Genomic DNA, 20,640 nt, shown 5'->3' on the forward strand with positions numbered 1-20,640 from the left:
AAACTTCAGAGTCTGGTCTAATGGATGCACTGCTTTCATCAGCAGTACAACACACACACACACACGCACACACACACATACACACGCACACACACACACAAACACACTTGCACACACTCTAAGGTTACCCAATGGTATTCATTTATTTTAGTGTACTTTTTGTAACATAGTACAAAAACATTCAGTACGATAGAGAAAAGGCAGCGACTCCCATGAGTGAGAATATCACAGGAGGATGGTAGAAGGTGGATGGAGGGATGGATGGACGGACGGATGGACGGATGGACGTAGTGGAGAGGAGACAGCCTTAGAGGGTTTGACCGAGGAAACAAGGGGACAGAGAGGAAGCAAGGGAACAGATGGACGCGAAGAAAGAAACAGGAGGGCACGCAGGAGGCGTAATACACACACACAAAGACAAACACACAAACACACACACACACTGCAGCAGCCAGAGACAGACAGGGCACAGACGGAGACTGGACAGCAGGAGGTACGCGGACAGGAGCCAGGTTGACAGACGGGCAAACTGAGCTGAGAAACCAGAGGGGGGGGGGGAGAGAGAGAGAGAGAGAGAGAGGGGGGGGGGGGGGGGTGTCGGGGGGAGAGAGAGGGGGGGGGGAGAGAGAGAGAGAGAGAGAGAGAGAGGGAGAGAGAGAGGGGGGGAAAGAGAGCGGGGGGAAGAGAGAGAGAGAGAGGGAGAGAGAGAGAGAGGGGGGGAGAGAGAGACAGCGGGGGGAAGAGAGAGAGAGAGAGGGAGAGAGAGAGAGGGAGAGAGGGGGGGAGCGAGAGAGAGAGAGGGGGGAGAGAGAGAGAAAGAGAGAGAGGGGGGAGGAAGAGAGAGAGAGAGAGCACGAGAGAGAGAAGAGAGAGAGAGGGGGAGAGAGAGAGAGCATTGAGGTGAGGGGAGGAGACAGGGAGGGTCAGACCACAGGATCACGGCCAGAGATGCTAAATGACCGGACTTTAACCTGCGATCTCGCCAAACCAGCGGTAGACGCGGCCCTCCGACTCCCAGCGCCGTTCCCCATCTCCCGCCCGACAGCCAGCCCCCCCCACACACGCACACACACACACACACACACACACACACACACACACACACACACACACACACACACACAGCAGTGGTTTCCAACCTTTTTTTGGTCCGGTGAATCCATGTCCAGGTCTGAAAATGTATTTAGACCCCAACTATACCTTTTTGGAATCTGCTTCCACACAGATAATATTCACCAAATCAACAACTGCCCCTCTATGTCACGGTACACGTAATCACATCGCTCTGCTTCACACTAAGAGATTAGCAGGAGTTTACTTGTCGCTATGAACCATCAGTCAGTCAGTCAGTCAGTCAGGTATAAAAAGGATGTCTATGAGACCTCTTAATTGAGATGAATCATCAAATGAATCATCAAACATCTCCCTTACATCAGCAATCCACTGCCACCCCCATATCATATCAGGGCATCCAACATTGGGTTGGGAACCACTGACACAACCAAAATGCAATGTACAGAGGCAGCTTCTCATTTCCACTCACACGTTCTGAAAAGGGATGCGTGCGATTCACACTACAGAGAAGGGTTAGGGTTAGGGTGACGCAACCACCGCGTTACCTGTGTGTTAGAACACCGAGAAGAAATGCGGTTGTCACCGCCAACGCTGCCTCACCACAAGTCTACAGGAGCGTGTTCGATTTATACATACACACGCACAAACCCCCACACACACACACATAGAGAGGTATGAGCATTTTCTTCCGGAAGGGCATCAGTAACAGGACCGTCCCTGGGGATTCTGTCCATGTGAGACACACACGCACTCACGCGCGCACACAAAGGTTACCATTAACATTCTCTCCTGTCCTGACCACGCCTTTAGTCGCAAACACATTAACGCACATCGAATAATTATCTAAGTACATAATCATATCAACAAATCTACAGCAAACAGATGATGAGACAGATGTTTGACAAGCGCTATTTCACACAAACACACCCTCACACACGCACACGCGCACCAGAGAGACATCAGAAGGGAGCTCATTAACAAAGCAGTGTCCAGGGATCCGTGGAGCATCTTGCTTGAGGACACACTGGGGAGACCCAATGCTCACCTAAATTATATCCTTGGTCGGAGCTCCTCACAACATGCTTAGGTAACACACGTTACCATGGCGTCTCAATAAATGAACACAATTGCACACGTTTCCCGGCCACCCACACAAGCACACACACACACATTCTCCGTGAGGACACGCGTTGATGGGAGCGAAAGAGAGGGTTTCCATGAGGTGAACGTGTCTCCAAACGCACCTCCAAACGCGGCGCCCATCCCCGGTGGTCAGTCTACCATTAGTTAGCCAGCAGCGACGTAGAACTGAAAACACAGACTTTGAACGCCAACACAAGAGCTCCACTCGGATCGTAGTGTCGCATACATTTTAAAGGGCCGACAGTTAACCAACGCAATGATTAATGTTTCCTGCGCTGCCGTTCGCTCGTGCGCCCGATGTGAACGCGTAAACGTTAGGGAAATCACGGCACGTCGGCGAACGCCCAACGCGCATTGCGGAGAGACCGTCCGATACAATGTCCCAAAACGGTTTGACCCCGATCTGATGATTCAGATCAGATCGTTAGGCCGAAGGTAGATTGTTGCCATGGCTATGAGCATCTTCCTCCCAGTACGCCTAGACGGAGGACAAACTACATTACGCTCCACGGAGGCACGGAGGGGAGGGCGTCTGGGGAAGGCAGAGGGGAGAGGGAGAGGGAAGAATGGGAAAGTGAAGAAGACAGAAAAATTCCGGGGAGAACTAAAGGGAGAGAGATGAGAGAAATAAGCGAATTGCTACTCTAGTCTGGCCAGAACACGCTGTAACCGAGCTGCAGAGGTGAGATAGAGTGGAGGAAATGGAAAATAAGCGGATTGGAGAGTTGCGCTAGAGAGTGGGGTGAGGGGGGGGGATAGGGGGGGACTGAGGCTGGCGCAGTGCTGTTCTTATAAACCAAGGGTTGTTATTATTCAGCTTTATGATTTACTTCGACTGATTTATTCTCAGAGTTCATCAAAGTAAAGAAAGGTGACTTATCAAGAAGGGCAGAGCTGAACGTTGATGCTTTGCACTTTAAATGCTATTTCAATGCAGTTCAGTTCACTGTAATACCAAATAGATGCACACTAATGGGAGGGGTTGAATAAAGGGTCACAGGCTGCTAGGTAAAAACATTTTATTGTCTGAGACCAGTGTTTATCCTATTTCCCGTTGTGTTATACAATAATTGCGCCACTAACTAATGTCTCACACTGTCTTCATTTATCTGTGTGTGTGTGTGTGTGTGTGTGTGTGTGTGTGTCTGTTTGTATATGTATGCGTGTGTGTTTGTGTGTGTGTATATGTATGTATGCGTGTGTTTGTGTGCGGGTGCAAATGTACACATATGTATGTGGCCGTCCGCGTACGCGTGCGTGCGTGTGTGCATGAATGTAGGTTTGTTTTCCACAGCCAACTTTGTCAGGTCAGTCATTGTAACTCCATTTGCATCCATGGGTGACAGTCCAAACACGACAGCTGCAACAGCATCACTACGATGCAGTGCATCAGACATGACTGTGTTTTGCTTCTCTCTCACATGCTCTGACAAGGAAGGAACTGCAGCGTTACCCTTAGCGGGGCATAGCCTTCTCGGTCATCTCTCCTCTGCTTTGGTGCAATTCTCTCTCTGCCTCCACCATTGGCAGTGACAGAATATTTTAATTCCGCCCGACAGACCCAGCTCCACGTAGGGCTTGTACATCAGAATGCCCTGTGGGAGATGTTTGGTAGCGATACTGCCATATTGAGTGGACTTTTTACAGCGCTACACAGTTTTCAAATCAACATAATACGGTATACCTTAACCTAGACTGATCTTTAAAATGAAATGCCACATCAGGCATGAAAAATGTTGTGGCAGTTTGAAACACAACAATATCTCCCAATAATGTCAAATCATTTCAAGGTGAATTTCTGAGCGAAAACCGAAATAGTGTTCCTACCAACAAAATAACTCGCATCACAATGCTCCTGGCTTCCAAAATGGCGGCGGGGATTGTGATGGGACGTCACGATGTACGATGCCCTCCAGATGCCCTTCCGCGTCTGATCGCCAGACTGTCCACGCGATCCGCTCCCTTCCTGTATCCTGAATGAAACGCTACTCTTGTCTCAGGTCATTTTTTGGACTCGCTCAAAGGGATACCCCTCTCGTGTGCTCACAGGCGTGTGGTGTTCCACTCGGGATCACCGTACCCTCATGCTCCACTTCTGCAGCCAGGGTCGTGAGCTAGCGTTGACGTTGTTAGTAGTGATAGGTCAGCATTGCTCTGCCCTACACCCCATAGTACTTATGCCTCCAGTTATTCCAAATGCAGCCAGTTATTCCCAATGCGTCAAGTTATTCCCAATGCGTTCACTTATTCTTAATGCAGCCAGTTGTTTCTAATGCGTCTAGTCATTCCGAAGTCGTTCAGTTATTCGTAACGCATCCAGTTATTCCGAGTGCGTCCAGTAATCCTTACTGCCTCTGGTGGCTTCTAATGCATCCAGTTATTCCAAAATTGTTCAGTTATTCGTAATGCGTCCAGTTGTGCCTACAGCGTTCAGTTATTCCTAAAGCATTCAGTTATTCCAAAATAAACAGTTATTCGTAATGCGTCCGGTGGTTCCTAAAGCTTCCAGTGCCTTCCGACTGCTCCCAGTTGTTCCTTGCCAGACCAACAGACTATCAGAAAAAAGCCTTTTTCGGTTTTCTGCTTGACAATTCCTGAGTTTCAAATGGGTATTGTTTATTGTGACGCTACATGTTATGTTTTTAATATTCACCAAATACCAATTTGACATTTATGTGACATAAATAAAAATAATAATTATACTGTACATTGAAAAAGGCTTCTATCACAATAAACTCTAACCATCTCGGGCAGATTCAAAAGACCATCCTGTTGCAAATTCAAAAGACCGTTGACAAACACACACAGGCACACGCACAAACACACACACAGATACACACACACACACGCACACAGCATTGTTCCTCTCTCATTGCCTCTCTCTCGCCCCCCTCTCTCTCTCCCGCTCTCTCTTTTTCTCTCTCACTTTTTGGTTCTCTCCCCATTTCCCCCCCCCCCCCCCCCCCCCCCCCCACCCTGTCCCGCCCCCCACCCCCACCCTGTCCCGCCCCCCACCCCCACCCTGTCCCGCCCACCTGCTACAGTTCCAGAACCCGTACGCCTACTCCCCCCCCTTCCGCTTCGGCACCGTGCCCAACGGCTCCACGGAGAGGAACATCCGCAAGAACTACCCGGACATGCACCAGTACATGATCAAGTACCACCAGACCGGCGTGGTGGACGCGCTCGTCAGCCTAAAGACCGGGTAGGGAACCCGCCCGCCAGGGGGTCCAGTATCACGGCCGGCTCCGTGTGTGTGTGTGTGTTTTCTCAGCGCGTGTTGTCTTATGAGTGTGTGTGTTTGTCGCCGTGCGCTTGTGAGGGTTTTCTTCCCGTTTCAGATGGAGGAAGGTAGGTCGGCGGTATATATTTGATGTATATTTGTGTGTGTGCTTGTGTGTGTGTGTGTGTGTGTGTGTGTGTGTGTGTGTGTGTGTGTGTGTGTGTTTGCATGCGCGTGTGGGTGGGTGTCTGTGAAAAAGGGCTCCCATCACTCTGAGGATGAATGTGCCTTGTGACCGGGAACAGCGGAGATTATTTTTAACCCAGGTCTCTATAATTGCACCAGCGTGCACCCTGTGTGTGTGTGTGTGTGTGTGTGCGTGTGCGTGTGTGCGCGTGTGTACCTACGCGTGCACACCTGCCTGTGTGTCCTGGGGCGGAGAGAGCAACACAATGAGAGGCATCGGCGTGTCATGGCCGAAGACGTTGTTGCACTGTGATTTCCGGCCCCTTCTTCTGCCCTTCCTCCCCCCTTGACCCAGCAGCAGTTGGCTCAGTCAAGCAGTACTACAGGTATTTGACTCAGGCTGTGCAAGCAGAGGGTGACATCGTCGAAGGAGCGCGTACAGGAGGAGAATGACACGGAGGCTGAAGTGATTAAGCCAGGAGAAGGGGATTGGTTGCGTCCGAGCCAACCCCATCAGTTCGATTGGTGATCAAGCTGTTTGTAATGCGTCTTTATTCAAAACGCCGCCTTTTGTTGGCAAGTGAGATGCCATGTGTCGTGTAGATGCTCATTCACCTACACGCTGTTAATAATAACCAATGGATGGATCTTAAGATCCTGGATACAATACATGAGGAATCCATGTAACCCACATGCACATACACACAAGGACGCACGCACACACACACACACACACACACACACACACACACACACACACACACACACACACACACACACAGACACACACGCGCACACACACGTATTCCTGTGTGCTGAGCACGCGGTGAGTAATACCCGCATTGATGACTCCGTTGTGCGGTATTAACAGGCGATCAATGTTTCGATGGTTTGGATTATCTGCGATCGCGTCTAATCCCATCTGGCTTAACACACACAACCTGTCATAGGGCCCAATATCTACCACCAGCTGCTCCGGAGCCTCAGTCTGTGGCGGCGCATTGTTCCCCGAGACAACAACCCTCGCAAGAGGCCCAGCGTAACATATCTGTCACAGTCACGAGACAACCGGCTCTGGTGCGATACAAGGAACCGGAGCTGGGTTCTGGTCCTACTGTCGAGGGGATTTGTGAAGGCCGATCCAGTCACCCTCCTCGCTGCCTCGACAGTGGAAAACCGCGTGGCCGCCACACGTCGTTATCTCATTGTGATCAACAGTAAAACCACGATGCCGCGGTGTGGGAGATTTTCCCCGAACGGCGTTCTCTGCCGGAACGACGTGTGGCTACTGTAGTAGAGGCTTTAAAGTCTAAAACCTCTCCCGTGGTTCTGAGTGGGCAGCTGACAACCCCCGACGGACCACTTCTTCACACATCGGGACACTTTGGCCGCGGCCCCGCAGTGCCTTGGACGGATCCGAGGCAGCATGTGCCGCCGGGTTTAAAGGAATTAAAAAAAGCATTTTTCTTTTTTGTAAAGAAAGCCGGCAGAGCGAGAGGAGGAGGAGCGGGAGTGGCAGACGAAGGGTAACGTCCAAACGGTCCCGCCGTGGGAGGACAGATGGCCAAGCGTCCCCGCTGATGCCGGGAGGCTTCCGGGGGACTAAAGAGGGAGATTAGCAGGGCTGGGCGGCGACGGCGACGGCGGCGGTGGCGGCGGCTTTTCTCTTTCACAAACAAAGCTTGCGACGGATCAATGGTGATCAGATCTTCGTGCGCTTTCCTCAGAGGGCTGGGAGCGGGGGAATGACATGGCAACACCACGCACGTCCTTAAGTGAGGAGCGCAGACACAAACCCACACACACACACACACACAATCAAAAACACAGACGCATGTGTGCAAAACACAGCGAGAACACACAAGCGAACGGATAGGAGCTTGGCGCGAGATATGCTTCTGTGTGTGCGTTAGCGCTGGGTTGCTGTGCTCAGACAGAGCTAGGGCGCTTGATGCAGAAACCAGCCCTGAGTTAAGCTAATTACACACAGCTAGAGCTATCGACTGGGAGCCTGTGTTCCAGGGCTCGATCTGACATTCAGTAAATGCCAGCCAGTTGCTGCACCATTAGCAGGGGCCCTTGTGTGTGTGTGTGTGTGTGTGTGTGTGTGTGTGTGTGTGTGTGTGTGTGTGTGTGTGTGTGCACTGACATGCAAGCGATAGAAGGCATGGCTTGGTGACAGCATCACTTACATTGGAAATGTCTGTGTCTACATGCACACACACACACACACACACACACACACAGGCAGGGTCTATCTCTTATTTAACCTAGCCTTCCGGCGTAGGTCTATGTTGTTTGAAATGGATATGCTAGAGTGACGTACTTACTTCACATGTCAAGTCTTTTATTTTTCACATGCACAGTATAATATAGGCTCACACTGAACAACTACATGCTTGTAAAGAGTCATCTATTAGAGCAAAAATAGCAGAGAAATATTCAATAACATTAAAAGACACTAGCAAGAGTTCCAGAGACTGAAAGGATGGAGAAAATGGCCATGGGAATAAGAGTATCAAACACTATAAAGTGTAGGCGTGCCGATGAATATCAACATTGAATTGGGTGTCCACAAAAAGGGATCAGTGCACACATCGGGGTGAACAGTGATCTCTGAGATGAACGAGGCTGGTTGCCTGCCCTGCCTGAAGGCCTGGGGGGGGGGGGGGGGGTTTACGCTGTGTGTCTGGTGGTACGTCTACCAGACGGCACTAGCGTGAACAGTCCGTAGCTCGGGCGGCTGTAGTCTTTTGTGATTGTCTGGTTTTTCCTAAGGCCTCCGCTGTCTTCACCACCCTCGGGAGGGCCCAGAAGCAGCTTCCGTACCAGGGCTGGTTATGGAGCCCAGAGAGGAAGCTCTCCATGGTTCACCTGCAGAAGTTACCGAGAGTTTGGACAAAACTTTGCTGAACTTCCGGAGGAATAGGTGCATTTGGGGGCAGCTTTTATTGCCGCATCCGCTTGCCCGGAACCAGGTGAGGTCGTCGTTGTCCGACACACCGAGGATCTTGAAGCGGGAGGACATCCAGCTCCACTTCTGCACCGTCAACGTGAATGGGGAGCGTGGCACCCCCCAAACCAGCCCCCTATTCCCCCCCTCCCCACCCCCCCACCAGTGCTTCCTGAAGTCCAAGCTCATCTCTTTAGTCGTGCATACGTTGAGCGAGAGAAACGTGGTTGTCCTGGCACCGTGTGTCCTGCATGCATGCTTAACGCCGTTCTCGTTTTGTTATAACGTAGAGGTCGCCAGCTTTGTCATCCATGGTACAAAAATGTCTCCGGCTTCCAGCCTTTTCTCCCCTGCGCTCTTTTCACTCTTCTTCTCTTTACAGAGCCCCCTCTCCTCTGTCCTAGTTACCTCCTTTGTCTCTCCCTCTCTCCACCGCCTTCTATGTTCCCTAAGTCCCTCTGCCTTTTAATGTCCTACATGCGCCCGCTTCACTGACTGACTTCCCCTCCCCCCCTCCATCTCTCCCCTTCTCTTCGTCTCTCTCTCCTCCTGGTCCGTCGCCACGGCTACAGGAAGCTGGACGCCTTCATCTACGACGCGGCCGTGCTCAACTACATGGCGGGTCGCGACGAGGGCTGTAAGCTGGTGACCATCGGCAGCGGGTAAACCCTCCGGACCCCCGACTCGTGTCTCTGTGTGTGTCTGTGTGTGTATGTGTGTGTGTGTGTGTGCGTGCGTCAGGCTCGTGTCTGTTTGTGCGTACGTGTGTATGTGTGTGCGTGCGTGGGTCAGGCTGTGTGTGTGTGTGTCTGTGCATCAGGCTGTGTGTGTGTGTGTGTGTGTGTGTGTGCGTCAGGCTGTGTATGTATGTGTGTGTGTGTGTGTGTGCGTGCGTGCATCAGGCTGTGTGTGTGTGTGTGTGTGTGCATGCGTGCGTCAGGCTGTGTATGTGTGTGTGTGCGTGCGTGCATCAGGCTGTGTGTGTGTGTGTGTGTGTGAGTTCCAACTCACGTACCCAACAACACTTGTTGTGGAGAAACCTTTTGTTAACACACACACACCTGTGTGCCTCGAGGCCGCCCTCCCCAATACTGTGTGCCAAATTTTGAAACCCTCGTGATGTTTCACCTGCGATTTTCTGCTTGTTTTGTTTGTGTCGGTGTGTGTATCTGGTTTGGGTCTGTGTATCTGTGTGTATGTGCATGTGTGTGTCCACATGGGTGTGTGTGTGTGTGTGTGTTTGCATTTATGTTGACACTCGTGTGCAGGTATATCTTTGCTACCACCGGCTACGGCATTGCTCTGCAGAAAGGCTCGTACTGGAAACGGCAAGTAGACCTCGCCATTCTGGCCATTATTGGAGACGGTGAGTGAAAACATGCGCATGCATACGCACGTGCACACGCACACACACACTGCAGCACATACACACAAACACAGACTCAAAACACAAATAAGCCACCAGTAGCGTGTGGTTGTTTGCTGATAACACAAAGGAAATAGGGTGATTTATAAATAGTCCTTTGATCTTCCTCTCAACACAGAAGGCTGATTCAAACACAGGCCACAGTGTGTTATTCTAATATATTCCTCCCTTTCCCTAGCCCAAGCTTTGTGTGTATGTGTGTTTGTATGTGTGTGTGTGTGTGTGTCTGTGTGTGTGCATGCGTGTTGAAAACATACTTTATACAGAAGACACAGCAGTCCTTAAATAAACTATTTCCTTCCACATGAAACTATAGGCAGAGAGACAGAGGAAGAGAGACACAGGAAGAGGCAGAGAGAGCCTGAGAGGGGAGGGGGCAGTCAGAGACAGGAAGAGGCAGAGAGACAAAGAGAGCGAGTCCAGCTTTTAGTGATTGACTCATTTGCATGTTATACTCCTAAGCATTAAGCCTTATTCAGAGCCACTCACATTAAGAGAAGCGGCTTGATTAAATGAACATTGGTGTCACGATCATCCGTCTTGAATGACTCCTATCAGTCTCTTTGGCCGCCTTGCTCCGTCACGCTAATCTACTTCTCATTATTTTGGTTAATTCTTTCTTCTGAGGTTTTGAAGGCGGCAGCTATTTATGGTCTGCACCATTAATATTCCTGGCTAATGACGGCAGGCTTCCCACCAAAGCCCTCGCAAAACTACAAGTCTATATTTGGTCGTCAAAGCATTAGTCTTGTTAGTCTTGACTCTTGACACTTGTAAGAGTTACTTCCCTATTAAGGTCAATATAATTCTATATCGTGCACCTTGGTCTCTGTGTGTATATGTGTATGTGTGTAAGGGTGTGTGTCTTTGTGTTGGTGAGTGTGTATGTGTGTGTGTGGAACAGAGAAATTAATAAGCCAACAAAGAAAACGGGGGAGATAGTATGTACATAGCTAAATAGAAAATGAAAGGGAAAGATGGTCAGGTGAATGAGAGAGCGAGAGAGAGAGAGAGAGAGAGAGAGAGAGAGAGGGAGAGAGAGGGAGAGAGACAGAGAGGGGGGAGCCCTTGATCAAATGACAGTGACTCAGTGTGTCGGCAGATGCTGCTTGATCAGACTCACCGGTGGGGGGCGTGGGGAGGGGGGCATATGGCCTCAGCAGTCGAGCAAAGACACCCCTTAGAGGAAGAGAGACAGGGGGAGAGGAAGGGGAAGAGGCTGCACTTCAAAGGTGAAGAAACGTACGATAGACAGGGTGACAGAGTTATGCAGCGCTGATATGGCCCACACACACACACGCGCTCATGCACACACACACACACACACACACACACACACACACACACACAACCTAACTGTAAGCACACAGCAGGCAACTTGACTGCATCCCAAATCTGTTTGGTGTTTAAACCAGCCCTCAATTTTAATGTTGTACAATTAAATCATCCAGCAAACATAATTTGAATCTTCATAATAGTCACATAAATCTTCCGATCATGTGGTAGGATACCAATACGGTCAAACCATTTCCTGTGGGCGTAATGGTGAAGGCACCAGGCTCCACCGTAGGCCCCGCCCACCCCCACAGTGTTCGTGTCCCTATTGGTTCCCATGGGGAGCCACCAGGAAGTGGGAGAGGGAATGGACTTCCCAACGTTATGATTATGTCTGTCTTCCGCGGAGACACTTCAGCGTGAGGGTCCGGCTTCAGTTCTGAGACGCAGTGGCTCTCCACCACGTCCGCCCCCTGAAGCCAGCATGGGGCTCGTTTGAAACGTCGCCGCTTGTTGGACGAGCTCACGCTGCCGCGGTTTGTCGTCCAATCAAAAATCCCGAATCAAAGCAACGTCGAATCAAAGCAAAAGTCACAACGAATTGATGATAGCAGCTTTCATGCTCTTCTACAGAAGAGCTTTGCTATCCACCCTTCCTTTGATTCCACTGGGGAATAGCAACGCTGTACTGTGACTTATCTCAATGACGGTGGGAACATGAGGTTTCGTCCTATCTGTGGATCCCCCCTTCCCAACCACCAGATGACCCAAGGCCTCTGGGCAAATACCCAAATGTATTCGCCCAGGGGCCAGCCTAGTGAGACCGGGCCTAGGCTGGCCCAAACAAGTTCAGCTGAACGTCACACAGGCGTAGGAACCAGAAGCATTACAGTGGACGTGGACGGGGGGGAGAGACCCAGGGAGACGGAGCCGACGTGGGCCCACACTGGGTCCGTCTCCCTGGGCTTTCTCCCTCCCTGCCGTCCCCCTCTTGCACCAGGGTACTAGATCCTGCGTGTCTTATCAGAGGGGCGTGACAGGGTGACGGAACGACGAACACACTGATCGATAACCACCACAGCTACAGAGTAACGAATCACGGGTTTTCTTAGTCCGATCCCGCCGTAAAACTCTGAAGCACCATGCCCAGCACAAGCTTCACCCCCCCCCCCCCACACACACCTCCCCAACACCCGCACTCTGTGTCCTCTGCCACGCCCAGGTGAAATGGAGGAGCTGGAGGCCCAGTGGCTGACGGGGATCTGTCACAACGAGAAGAATGAGGTCATGTCCAGCCAGCTGGACGTGGACAACATGGCGGGGGTCTTCTACATGCTGGCCACCGCCATGGGCCTCTCCCTCATCACGTTTGTGTCCGAGCACCTCTTCTACTGGCGGCTCCGCTACTGCTTCACAGGCGTGTGCACGGGCACGCCTGGCCTGCTCTTCTCCATCAGCAGGGTAAGAGGACCTTCCCGAGGCCCATGTTGTCCGTCATAGTGTGTGTTCAACACAGTAAGGTGATGTGTATTCAAAGCAATATGGTAACATGTATTCAACACAATATGATAACGTGCATTCCACACAATGTGATGATGTGCATTCGACACAATGCGATGATGTGTGTTCAACACAATATGATAACGTGCATTCCACACAATGTGATGATGTGCATTCGACACAATGCGATGATGTGTGTTCAACACAATGTGATGATGTGTGTTCAACACAATATGATAACGTGCATTCGACACAATGTGATGATGTGCATTCGACACAATGTGATGATGTGTGTTCAACACAATATGATAACGTGCATTCGACACAATGTGATGATGTGCATTCGACACAATGTGATGATGTGTGTTCAACACAATATCTTAATGTATATTCAACACAATATTAGCTTCACGTGCTGTTCCCCATCAGCCAAGTAAGAGGACGTTCTTAATGCTGATATTATTTATCAAAATATTCATTAATTGCAATAGAAGCTGCACATGCTGTTCCCCATCATTAGGGTTAGAAGACATTCATAATGTGAATATTATTCATCATAATATGTCTTAATAACAATAGAAGCTACGCCTCCTCTTCCCCATCATCAGGGTAATAGACAATATTAGGCACGATATTAATATCAATAATAACAAATGTCTTGTAAGCGAACACTACATAATACAGTATTTTAATTTAATCCATGTTTTAAATATTTGCATTAAGAAGAGTCCCACACTCTATTGAATGTCAATGAAAACTGCAGTGCATCATGGGAGATAGCAGGGAAATATGTATGCATCAGTTGTACACTATTTTTTTACTTAATATTCATTGCGGGTAGTAAGTACTGCCCTATGTAGGGAGCCAGATTTGTACACTCGCTCTTCAGAGAGCAGAGCAAAAATGTTGACAAGCTAGGTAGTCTACTACAGTATATAGGGCACAAGTTGACCAACTGGAGCAGAGTGGTAGCGTTCTATAAGGAGGAGGATATGCAATCTGAGTGTGCTTGGCATGCATTCTGAGATTGTGGTTTAATTGCGTACGAGTGTTCATGTCCGAGGCCAGAGTGTGCACACAGCACCCGTTGGAACTGAGTTGCAGGACAAATGGGGTTGCATAATTGGGGTCAAGCAAATCCGACAGTGTTTTTCTGCAGTGTGATGGGCCGCGCACGTGCTTACACAACACATACAACACACGTGCACTTTTTAATGAGATACAGTGAGTGCTAAACTAAGGAATCCAGAAGGTCAGACTTGTTTTTAATTGAATAGACGGAGCATGGAGGTGATCACATGGAAGCAGAGATACTGCAGAGGCGAGAGAGAGAGAGAGAGAGAGAGAGAGGGAGCATTAGAGAGAGAGAAAGACAGAGAGAGAGAGACAGAGTGAGCATGAGAGAGAGAGAGAGATAGAGAGAGACGGAGAGAGAGATAGAAGACTTAGTGGGTTGGAAGAGTTTGTCTGGGGGGAATATTTGCTCCAATGGTAGATCACGATGCAGCCTAAATATCAGTGAAAATAGATGTCTATTTGTAGTCTTTGTTTTTTTCTCGGGGGGGAAGTGGAGGCTGAGATCACGTCTATTCTCTCTCGTTGTGCTGAGAGAGAAAAAATCTTCTTCATGGCCCCGGCTGAGAGCTGAAGGCATGGACGTGCATCCCTAAATGCACTGCAGTGTTTCTGCAGTGTCCTGGGGAGGGTGCTTCAACACAGTGTGTGTGTGTGTGTGTGTGTGTGGCTAACAAAGAAAGGGGGGCGGGGGAGGCATTTACACATTGAGGATGGGAGCCTTAACACAGTGAGGAGGCTGCCTTAAAGGAAACTTCTGGATTCTTAAGCCTAAACACTATTTTCCAAAAATGTTGGATCTCGGGGACTAATGCGCAAAACAGTGTTTGAAATTGGTCTTGTATCGAGACTCTGTAATCTGCGGAAATGGACTGGATGGAATCCTTTGTGGCAATGGCGCCAGATCAGTTTAGGGCCTCTCAAAGGCCTTGTTTTTGCCACTGACCGGGTTCGATGTTATTATATCATTATGGAAAGGATCCCTACAGAGAAATAAATGTTTTTCTCTACGGTTGCTTCATCACGGTATGTTTTTATTGTGTGTGACCAGGTCTTGCAGAAGGGGGGGTTAGAGGAAGATACGAGATTGTTCAAACAATAGGGAAATATTGATGAGATTGAGATTGACGATGAGATTTCTTGAGCGAGACTTGGTTGGGGGTTTGACGAATCCATTCAGTTCTAAAACCTTTTGAACCCTAAGAAGGAGAGTGTACAGATAGATTCTATGAATGGGCTTTTTGCTTTACTTCAGAACTAGGATTTTTCTTAGTTATAGCAAGGCGATCAAATATTCATATATTGATATATTGAGGCCCATGAACGAATTACAGAAGTGAGAGGGATTTGTGTTTGCGGGCTTTGCACGTTTGGATAATTGCTTTCCCTGACGATTTTCTGAGTCTGAGACTTAATGCTAGTTAAACCTCAATTTCCAATCATAAAAATAACCTAAAATGGTATGTTTAGTTAGCAAATGCTGTTTCCCCTAAGCGTACATTTCTGCGAGTACCGTCTAGATTGCGTGTAAGATGTGGAACAAAGCGACCTACAGAATAAATGTGTTTCAAGTGAAAATTCCTCCCCAGCTGGGGATAAAGAATAATGTACCATGGGCTCAATTGTGCATTTAATATTCTAATGGATAAAGTTGATGATAAAATCACAGTTGGTTCCGATTAATATGATTTGCTGAGTCAGTACTGCTTCAATAACAGTCAAAACACTTTATTGGCTTAACGTACAGAGCTTGAATCGACTCTGCAAGAGCAGAGTTTGAAGCTAAGTAATCGTTTTCCCATTTGCCTTTCTCCATTTCTCATCCCACCATCTTCATCTGTTTTTATTTGGTATTCAATCCCTTCCTTCTCTACCCTTCCATCTGCTATCCCACTCCTCGTCCACCCATCCCCGTACAGGGCATCTGGAGTTGTATCCACGGCGTCCACATCGACATGAAGAAGAAGACAGACCTGGACTTCAGCCCGCAAGCCAACATGCTGAAGCTCATCAAGTCGGCCAAGCAGATGACCAACATGTCCAACCTGGGCAGCTCGCGCATGAACTCGCCCAAGCGGGAGTTCATGCACTCGGCGGGCCCCATGATCATGGACATGATGGCGGAGAAGGGCAACTTCATCTACGCCGACAACCGCAGCTACGCGCCCAAAGACGTGATCTACGGCGACACGGGGGACCTGCAGTCCTACCTCACCAACCGCCACAAGGACCACCTCAACAACTACATCTTCCAGGGGGGCCAGCACCCGCTGACCCTGAACGACACCAACCCCAACTCGGTGGAGGTGGCGGTGAGCGCCGACGCCGCCCAGACCAACGCCAAGCCCCCCCGGACCCTGTGGAAGAAGTCGGTGGACACGCTGCGCACGGGGCCGCCGGGCGCCGCGCCCATGCCCGACATGCTGCTGCCCGACCCGCGCATGTCCATGAAGACCCAGCGGTACCTCCCCGAGGACGCCGCCCACTCCGACATCTCGGACTGCTCCAGCCGCGCTGCCTCCTACAAGGACCCAGATAACAACAAGCACCTCAAGTCCAAGGACAACTTAAAAAAAAGATCGGTGACGTCGAAATACCCCAGGGACTGCAGCGAGGTGGAGCTGTCCTACTTAAAGACTAAGCAGGTCGGCGCCGGCCCCATCCAGGCCGGCAGAGGAGGGGGGGGAGTGGGAGGAGAGAAAATATACACCATCGACTCGGACCGGGAGCTCAGCCTGCACTCGGATCCCCTTCACTACCGCGAGAGCCGGGGACTGGCCGCGGACGACCTGGACTACCCGGAGATGTACTCGGACCACAACGACAACTACAGGAAGTGCGACCAGCCCATCATACACCTCAACTCCTCCCCCCTGCACCACACAGACTCCGACCTCCTCCCCGACAACGCCTACCCCAAACACTACAACATGAAAGAGAAAAACCTCCCTCTGTCCCCGCACGAGTCCAACGACCGCTACAAACAGACCCACTGTCGTTCCTGCTTGTCTAAAGTCACCCCTGGCTACCCGGGCGGGGCGACCTACACCCCCGCCGCCTCCACCTCCGCCGCCGCCGCCAACACGCGCTCCCCGTACAACCGCTGCGAGGCCTGCCTGCACACGGCCAACCTCTACGACATCAGCGAGGACCAGATGCTGGCCGACGCCCTGCTCAACCCCAGCATGCACCATCAGCAGCAGCAGCAGCAGCAGCAGCAGCCCCTCGACGAGATGTTCGGGCTGTACTGGCCGCAGACGGACGGGCCGCACGTCCAGAAGCGGAACCGGCTGAGGCTGAGCCGCCAGCACTCCTTCGACAACATCATGCTGGAGAAGCCCAAGGACTCGGACCTGGGGCGCCCGGCTCGCAGCGTGAGCCTGAAGGAGAAGGATCGCTTCCTGGACTCGGTGTCCGACACGCCCTACGCCAACCTCTTCAGCATGCGCCCCTACTCCGGCCGGCTGTTCAGCACCGGCTCCAAGTCCATGATGTTCAACCACAACCTGGAGGAGAGCAAGAGGAGCAAGTCCCTTTACCCGGAGCACGGCTCGGACAACCCTTTCATGAGCCACTCCCTGCGGGAGGACCCCAGCAGCAGACTGATCCACGGCCGCAGCTCCTCTGATATTTACAAACAGCTGGCCGCCTCCTCGTCGGTCCAGGCCCTGGGCGTGGCGCCGCTTAAAACGCGCAACGACGCGAACAATCTGCGCTCCTCCGTCAAGTCCACGACCTCATACTGCTCACGAGACGGACGGATAGCCAACGACATGTACAATGCAGAGCATGCAATGCCTTATTCTGCCACAAAGACTGGCGCTTACCCGGCAACGCGAGGCGTCCTAAACTCAGCCCAGTTCAGTAATAGACGGGTCTATAAGAAAATCCCCAGTCTGGAGTCAGACGTTTAGTCGAGATGAAAAAAAGAAAAAGGAAAAAAATGTTTGACCTCCTCCTACTTACTCTTCTCTGGGTTTGTATTATAGTTTATCTTATCCACTTAGGGTCGCAATAGCCACACAACTTTTTTTGTCCCTTCTTCTCTTCGAACAACCTAATCTGAAAGAACTACAACACTTCTACTATTGCTACGTCTAAAACTACAAATACTCCTCTCTTTGCAGATGATATCATGGTTTTCGTTCATACTCTCATAATATCAAACGAGTGGGCTGCATGGCTGGCACTCTTACATTAGGTTTCCTGGTAGGATTGAGAAGCGATTGGAGCGCTAGAGCGTCAGCCTAGCTCTTTCATAACGTGAGGGACAACGAAATGCATCGTCCCCTGAAAGGCACAGAGAAGGCTCACTGAGTGTAAATATATATATGTAAATATATATATATATATATATATATATATATATATATATATATATATATATATATATATATATATATATATATATACTGCCAGAGGAGATGGAAACTAAAATGTGTTGTTGCCGGAGATCCCAAAGGAAGTAGTCGAAGCAGGCTCGTTAGGTAACGAGGGAGGCGTGTGTACGAGTTCTCAGAGTCCTACACACAGGGGGTAGGGGATAGGAACGACCTCTCTCTCTCTCTCTCTCTCTCTCTCTCTCACGCCTAGCCCCCCCCCCTGTTGCCTCGCAGGCCAGGGCGGGGAGGAAGAGCTGACAGGGGGAGGGGGGGTGGTTGGTTGGGTGAGTGGGGGGGGTGGACGACAGATGGGTGTGTTTGATGTCTCGGCCAGACACGACCTCCCGGGAGGGTTAGGGGCGTCTTGGCCAGCTACACCAGACAGCCTGCCTCGTGTTACCCTGACAAATACGGCCACAGGATCTCCTGGCAGTAGAAGAGAAGTGTGTGTGTGTGGGGTGGGGGGGGGTGGGTTGTGGGAGACACTCGAGAGAGAATGAGGTGACATCACAGTGTGTTTTTTGCACCTGTGTGGACCCAAGAAGTGGACAGGAGGAGTGTGTTTTGTAGGTGCTATATAATAATGAACCATGTTTACAGACTGACGGATAGAAGGACAGAGGGACAACATGGCTGATGTTAGCGAACGTTTAGGGACAACACAGGAACACCTAAAGGGGATCGATGGGCATTTCATCTGTGGCTTTGCACATAGAAATATAATAGCAAAGTATTGCTTTTTTATTCTATTAATGTATACTATTAATTAGGGACTCTGGCATTCAGATTCTCCTATTTAGGGATTTTAGTGTTTGCTTATTTGGTAGCAAAATAATCATTAGTTTAAAAAAAATGTTTTCCCACATTTGCTTTTGAAAAGCATAGGTTTCTAAAAAGATACAGTCAACAGTAGTAGGTTATTTTGCATGTGTTGAACTTTTTTTGGTAAAGAAAACGCACCCCCTTGTACTCACACAATCAAACACAAATACACACACACACACACACACAAACAGAGGCACTTAAACAAACACACACACTCTCATGGAAACATTTCACATGTTAACGAAAAGGGACTACCTTTTTTTCGTGGATGGATACCCCCCGTGCAACGGATAAACAGAGTGAGCCCCCCGGGGGCTGTCGGCCTGTTCCCTGTGCGTAGTGATACCACGTGTCTCCACTCGGCTACTAGGGAAGACGGAGCGAGGGCTCACGTTGAGAAAGAGTGCCAAATGAGACGGAGGCGAAGCCAAGAGGATGGCATGGCTACCGTCCACGTCAGAAGAGAGGAAGGAAACACTATGGCTATTATGCTGTTTTGGTTTCTATTTGTTTTTGGTTTGTTGATTTCTCTTTTTCTAACACACTCCCTGCCACTGAGAAAACAAAACAGGGTACTACTGACTAACTGACACTCGCGCAGTTCTTTCCACATTTCTCCCCGTTACCCCTTTTCAACATTATACGCACATTACGCTCGAGTGATGGCTTAGCTGTGTTTTGTTTATTTTGATTTGATTTGATTTTTTTTGTATGAATTATGCTGTGCGGTTGATCGGCACAGCACTGAGCAGTGTAATTGTCTTCTTTATCGGTTATTATTGTTCAGCATGTGGGGATGTGGGACGGCCGCGAAAAAGCAACGAGCCAGGTATCTACCGACTAGTTTTCGACGGATCCCTTGTTTACTTTCTGGACTGGTTTACTATTGGGTGGGGGAGGAGGGGTGGGTGTGTGATGAGGTGTGTTAGGAGGCAGTGGGCGGGGACTCCGTCGCTATATGTGCTCACTCGTCGGCCCATCGTGTGTTCATCTCCGTGTGCTGTGTGCGATCTGTGTTTGCACTGCAGACCTTGGCTAAGATTCCTCACCTGTTGCTTTTGTTTAGGAACCTTCCGGTTACCTCTCCTGTATGTCGGCTTTTCCTTTTCCACTGAACCAAATAGAATTGCACATGAATCTGTGTCCACATGCATAAAACACACACAGACACACACACACACACACACACACACACACACACACACACACACACACACACACACACACACAGTTAGACAGGGCACACACACACACACGCCAAAAGCATGCGTTTTCATAGAACAATATACTGTACAGTCAAACAAAAAAGAACATTGTATAATTGTGTTGACTGACACAGTACATGATGATTTGTTGGTAGGTTAATCGATTGGTTCGCCAAAGCCAAATTGTAACAAATCAAATACCTCAGGCTGGTTTTGGGGACACTGATCGTAGCTCCTCAACACACACACACACACATGGCGGGATCTTCTGCTGGGGGCTGGCGGGTTATATATATACATAGAAAAAAAAGCAAAATGTTAAAATAAAAAGGTGGCAGCAACCTCAGAGCGGTGAAAATCCTTCTCCCTGTCCG

At 49.8% G+C, this 20,640-nt stretch overlaps 1 protein-coding gene across 1 annotated transcript in view; it reads left to right on the forward strand.

Annotated features, from left to right (window-relative positions):
- Positions 1–17,768, forward strand: part of grin2aa (glutamate receptor, ionotropic, N-methyl D-aspartate 2A, a) — a gene marked incomplete at both ends in the record, with an annotated part of 93,584 nt that extends 75,816 nt beyond the window's left edge. Inside the window, 5 exons of the mRNA XM_079746180.1 lie at positions 5,262–5,422; positions 9,152–9,241; positions 9,848–9,945; positions 12,503–12,741; positions 15,774–17,768. Coding sequence (XP_079602306.1) covers positions 5,262–5,422; positions 9,152–9,241; positions 9,848–9,945; positions 12,503–12,741; positions 15,774–17,768 — 2,583 coding nt within the window. The remainder of the gene's footprint in view (positions 1–5,261; positions 5,423–9,151; positions 9,242–9,847; positions 9,946–12,502; positions 12,742–15,773) is intronic.
- Between the last annotated feature and the right edge of the window lie 2,872 nt (positions 17,769–20,640).

This window comes from Pollachius pollachius (genome assembly GCF_949987615.1).
Source record: "Pollachius pollachius genome assembly, chromosome: 11".
Lineage (NCBI taxonomy): Eukaryota > Metazoa > Chordata > Actinopteri > Gadiformes > Gadidae > Pollachius > Pollachius pollachius.